The sequence below is a fragment of the Micropterus dolomieu genome, linkage group LG23 (assembly GCF_021292245.1).
Source record: "Micropterus dolomieu isolate WLL.071019.BEF.003 ecotype Adirondacks linkage group LG23, ASM2129224v1, whole genome shotgun sequence".
NCBI lineage: Eukaryota > Metazoa > Chordata > Actinopteri > Centrarchiformes > Centrarchidae > Micropterus > Micropterus dolomieu.
Window position 1 is genome coordinate 8,462,508 of NC_060172.1, and position 5,942 is coordinate 8,468,449.

Here is a 5,942-nt window from a genome sequence, read left to right on the forward strand (position 1 = left end):
TCTACACCAGGGTTGAGAAGCCGTCATTGAACAGGGGAGGGGGTCTACGCCACCACTTATCCCCCACTTACAATGCTGTCCTTTCATCACTTCCCAGGAAACTCAACAAACGTAACCTATTGGCCTCAGGTGAAGATACCAACGATGGTCGTTCAGTCTTGGCCACAGGGAGTCTTAACGACTGTAACGACTGTCGTCACAGCAACAAGGAACACTAACGAACCAGCGGTATCGATGACCCGGGCCAACGACCCCACTGAGGTTAAATAGCTGAGTTTCCCTGCCAGTCAGTCAGAACTGAAGAAGTCCTTTGGATGAGGGACGAAACGTCTTCCAGTATCTTCAACCAAGTCCAGTTGCCCTTGATTTTAACCTTCGTTGGTTAATCTACAAGGTTATTTATTATTTATTAGTCATTATACAGTACAAGGCTGCATAATGAAATTAAATTTGTAGTTCCTTTGTGCTACACACATACAATTAAGTGTAATATAGACAGTTATTTACATACATACTGTATATACATAGACACATATATATATATATACACCCCATACATTCCACAGTTTTTGAATTTGTATCTGACAGATATTAACTTCAGCACCTCCAATAAAGTCTCGTCTGGTTGAAATCATGCGATCCTGTTACTGCAGATAACAATAATGAATGTTTCTGTCTTCTGCCACACAGAGTGATCATGATATCTCACCGTAATCAGTGTGGAAACCTCTTTCTCTGTAGGTTTCCTGTTTGTAATACAGATAATATTATTCTACATCATAATGAAATCCTCTTTGTTGTTGCACAAAATAAAGTCATGTTCTGTTCCAGTATATATTATCTGTATATATAAAAAGAAAAATATAGTATCAGAATCAGCTTTATTTGCTGGGTATGTGAACACATACGAGGAATTTGACTCTGAATTGTACAATGCTCACGATGTGCTTACTAATACAATAACACAATAATACAGTAATAAAATCCATCGTCAACCGCTTATCCTGCGTACAGGGTCGCGGGGGGGTGGGGGGGGCTGGAGCCAATCCCAGCTGACATCGGGCGCAAGGCGGGGTACACCCTGGACAGGTCGCCAGCACTTTAGAGATAATGATAGTAATTATATACACTGCTCAAAAAAAATAAAGGGAACACTAAAAGAACACATCCTAGATCTGAATGAATGAAATAATCTCATTAAATACTCCTTTCTTTACATAGTTGAATGTGCTGACAACAAAATCACACAAAAATGATTAATGGAAATCAAATTTATCAACCCATGGAGGTCTGGATTTGAAGTCACACTCAAAATCAAAGTGGAAAACCACACTACAGGCTGATCCAACTTTGATGTAATGTCCTTAAAACAAGTCAAAATGAGGCTCAGTAGTGTGTGTGGCCTCCACGTGCCTGTATGACCTCCCTACAACGCCTGGGCTCCTGATGAGGTGGTGGATGGTCTCCTGAGGGATCTCCTCCCAGACCTGGACTAAAGCATCCGCCAACTCCTGGACAGTCTGTGGTGCAACTTGGCGTTGGTGGATGGAACGAGACATGATGTCCCAGATGTGCTCAATTGGATTCAGGTCTGGGGAACGAGCGGGCCAGTCCATAGCATCAATACCTTCCTCTTGCTGGAACTGCTTACACACTCCAGCCACATGAGGTCTAGCATTGTGTTGCATTAGGAGGAACCCAGGGCCAACCGCACCAGCATATGATCTCACAAGGGGTCTGAGGATCTCATCTCGGTACCTAATGGCCGTCAGGCTACCTCTGGCGAGCACATGGAGGGCTGTGCGGCCCCCCAAAGAAATGCCACCCCACACCATTACTGATCCACCGCCAAACCGGTCACGCTGGAGGATGTTGCAGGCAGCAGAACGTTCTCTACGGCGTCTCCAGACTCTGTCACGTCTGTCACATCTGTCACATGTGCTCAGTGTGAACCTGGTTTCATCTGTGAAGAGCACAGGGCGCCAGTGGCAAATATGCCAGTCTTGGTGTTCTCTGGCAAATGCCAAACACCCTGCACGGTGTTGGGCTGTAAGCACAACCCCCACCTGTGGACGTCGGGCCCTCATACCACCCTCATGGAGTCTGTTTCTGACCGTTTGAGCAGACACATGCACATTTGTGCATGTACCACGTACCACATACCACTAGAGTGAAAGCACCGCCAGCATTCAAAAGTGACCAAAACATCAGCCAGGAAGCATAGGAACTGAGATGTGGTGATGTCACCACCTGCAGAACCACTCCTTTATTGGGGGTGTCTTGCTAATGCACAACAGTATGTGAAATTGATTGTCAATCAGTGTTGCTTCCTAAGTGGACAGTCTGATTTCACAGGAGTGTGATTGACTTGGAGTTACATTGTGTTGTTTAAGTGTTCCCTTTATTTTTTTGAGCAGTGTACATAAGCCTTTATATGGCTGGTCTGGTTGTATACTACTGGATTACATATAGACAACATATTTCTGTGGTTTTTACATGGTTTGAATTTGGTTGTGGGCCCAGGGGGGTTTATATAATGATGATATACAGTAATGAAGGTGAATTTGTGCATTACACTTTGTAAAATAAAGCAAGCCAGGCAGCCTTCTGTGTTTTTTTTTTTTTTTTTTAAATCACCAACTAGAGGGCTGCAGCATCACAACAGCCACCTAGGTCAAATGAACGAAATGACTCAAAACAAAAAAAGTTAATTTTAATGAACGAGATTTGAGTGAACAAGTCTGTCAAAAGACTAACTTGCCAACACTAGAAGCCAGTGGGTTAAGGGCATGTTGATATTGTACTCATTCCCTCTGATTACAACTGCTGTACAAGACTTAAGTAGATCAATAGGCTTATTGGGAGTCTGTTGAGAACTCACTTCTATTGCCATTGACGTTTGAGTGCAAGATGGTGATAACACTTTCAGTAGGAATAAAGCTCTCAGTTGAAGCAGTGGGGGCCCTGAAAAGGGCCTTTGTGTTGCTGGGTGTAACAGCGGGTTTACTTGGAGCTGGTGTACTTGGTCACGGCCTTGGTGCCTTCAGACACGGCGTGCTTGGCCAGCTCACCGGGCAGAAGCAGGCGGACGGCGGTCTGGATCTCCCTGGAGGTGATGGTGGAGCGCTTGTTGTAGTGAGCCAGACGGGAGGACTCGCCGGCGATGCGCTCAAAGATGTCGCTCACGAACGAGTTCATGATCAGCATGGCCTTGGACGAGATGCCGGTGTCGGGGTGGACCTGCTTCAGGACCTTGTACACGTAGATGGCGTAGCTCTCCTTCCTGGTCTTCCTCTTCTTCTTGCCGGTCTTGGAGACGCTCTTAGAGACGGCTTTCTTTGAGCCCTTCTTCGGAGCCTTAACTGGATCAGGCATCTTCAACTTCGTAATAGTTCTCAACGAATAAGTCTGAAGCGATGAGGCGGCACATTTGTATGCGCTTGATGTAAATGAGACTGTGCTGTTCCCCATAGAGGATTGGCTGAAATTTAAACAAGACTGAGCATGCGCCACAAGCTAATAATCAGCGGTGATGAGGTATTAATGATCCTTTACTTAAGTAAAAGTACTAATACTACACTAAAAAAAACTTCTGAAAGCATTCAAATTGCTTTTAGTATTATTATGCATAGGACCTAAATGTAAAAACAGGATTTTACTGCTGTGGAGCTCATTTTGAACAATTTGAATAGGACTGCAACTTATGATTATTTTCACTAGGGATAAATTATTTTCATTTTTCATAAATTTACATTTATTCATTTAGCTGACACTTTTATCCAAAGCGACTTACAATTGCTATTTATGTCAGCGGTCACACATCACTGGAGCAACTAGGGGTTAAGGGTCTTGCTCAGGGACACATTGGTGGATGGCTTACAGTGGGAATTAAACCCTGGTCTTCCACATCATAGACAAGCATCTTATCTACGCACCATCACCACCCCTAAATCAAGTGATTGGTTGTAAAAAAGCTGGAACTAGTAAGACATGCTGTCACCATTACCCTGAGGCCAAAAGTGACACCTTCACAATTCTTGTTTTGTCCAACCAACAGTTCAAACTTCAAAAATTAAAAGGAAACGCAGCAAATCTGCTATAAGCTGGACCCACAGAATCTTTTTTGCAAAAAAAAATAAAAGATTTTCAAAATAGTTGCCAATCACATTTTTGTCAATCGACTAATTACTTAAAAAACATTTGTTCTTAAAGTAACTAGTAACTGCAGCTGTCAAATTGTAGTGAAGTAAAAAGTACAATATTTCATGAAGTGGGCATAAAAAATACTCAAGCAAAGTAGGCCTAATCTAAATGTGTACTTAAGTACATTCACCACAGATTAATAAAACAGCTCCAGATATGTCCATAAAACATTATGGTAGGCTGTAATACAATTATTTACCAATTTTCATTTAGGTTTGGAAAGTTTTATGGGAAAATATGTCCAGCTTTTTTGATTAGCCTATTTTCTGTGTTAAAGATATTCAAATAAAATGTTTCATAATCAAATAAGATACCGCCATTATTTATTTTTGATGTTGAATATACTGTATGGAAAAGTACTGGTGTGAAGATATGCATCAATCACGGTACTAACGATGTATAATTAAACTTGTTTAATTGCACATTTTTAAAAAGATGAGTGCATTAATCTCTCAAATGGCTATTTACCGTGCAAGATTATAGAGTTTGGATCTAGCGATTAAAATGACCTGAAAATAAACCTCTCAGCTCTATAATTTTACAAGGTATTACAAGGATTTATTTGTCACATTACAACAGGTTTAAAAGTGAAACCGACTTTGTAATGTCCTTCTGCTATGGCCAGAATGAGAGTAACTGAACATATTTCACTATGCTTATTTATGTCTTGTGCTTTTGTCCCCCTACTGTCTGAAATGGTATACACATTTGTAATACAAAAGCCATGGAGGACTTTAATTAATATAAACAGTGTTAAATAGACAGGCGTTATTTTATTACACGGATTCCTTGAAAACTAAGTAAAAAGGTTAGACTGAGTTTGTGACATGAAGTCTCTGTGGCATTTTAATTTTTTATTCTCTATTTTCCATTTATTATTATTTCATCCTTATCTCACAAACCTGCAGTGGCCTATCGCTATCTTAGTGTATTATATGAAACTCATGTTCCTGTACTCCTCAAGTGTAGAAAGAAAGATCAGTAATGTATATTTCAGTGAGTCGAAGAAGTAGGCCTACAGGTATGAGATGATACAGCATTATTCAGAATATTACATTATAACAAAAAAAAAAGGAAAAAAAACACATTTCACCATATTTAAAGCAGCCAAATTGTGAATATCATGATCCAGATTAACAAGCATCAGCATTTAATTTGTTAATAATAATGTTAAAATGTATGCATTGCAAATGTATGCATATCCATTTAGGCTAGCCTTATTAAAAATATATGAAGGAGGATCAGAGGAAGGAGCTCTTGAGCTTTAGTGAGGTGGCTCTTAAAAGAGCCGTTGTGGTGTAAAGAGGTGTGGGGGGGGAGTTTAAGCCCTCTCTCCGCGGATGCGTCGGGCCAGCTGGATGTCTTTGGGCATGATGGTGACCCTCTTGGCATGGATGGCGCACAGGTTGGTGTCCTCGAAGAGGCCGACCAGGTAAGCCTCGCTGGCCTCCTGCAGAGCCATGACGGCGGAGCTCTGGAAGCGCAGGTCGGTCTTGAAGTCCTGAGCGATCTCCCTCACCAGGCGCTGGAAGGGCAGCTTGCGGATCAGCAGCTCGGTGGACTTCTGGTAGCGGCGGATCTCTCGGAGAGCCACGGTACCGGGCCTGTAGCGGTGGGGCTTCTTCACTCCGCCGGTGGCCGGGGCGCTCTTACGGGCAGCCTTGGTGGCCAGCTGCTTCCTGGGAGCTTTTCCTCCGGTGGATTTACGGGCGGTCTGCTTGGTTCTGGCCATCGCGTCT

The 5,942-nt window shown here is 42.5% G+C and overlaps 2 protein-coding genes across 2 annotated transcripts; both read right to left on the reverse strand.

The window, feature by feature from the left end:
* Nucleotides 1-2,952: 2,952 nt before the first annotated feature.
* LOC123962830 (histone H2B 1/2-like) lies at nt 2,953-3,386 on the reverse strand. Its single transcript, XM_046039223.1, has one exon. The coding sequence runs from the start codon at nt 3,373-3,375 to the stop codon at nt 3,004-3,006; it is 372 nt and encodes a 123-aa protein (XP_045895179.1). The 5' UTR covers nt 3,376-3,386; the 3' UTR covers nt 2,953-3,003.
* A 2,044-nt stretch (nt 3,387-5,430) lies between these two features.
* Nucleotides 5,431-5,935, reverse strand: LOC123962827 (histone H3). The gene has a single exon (XM_046039220.1). The coding sequence runs from the start codon at nt 5,933-5,935 to the stop codon at nt 5,525-5,527; it is 411 nt and encodes a 136-aa protein (XP_045895176.1). The 3' UTR covers nt 5,431-5,524.
* Nucleotides 5,936-5,942: the final 7 nt, after the last annotated feature.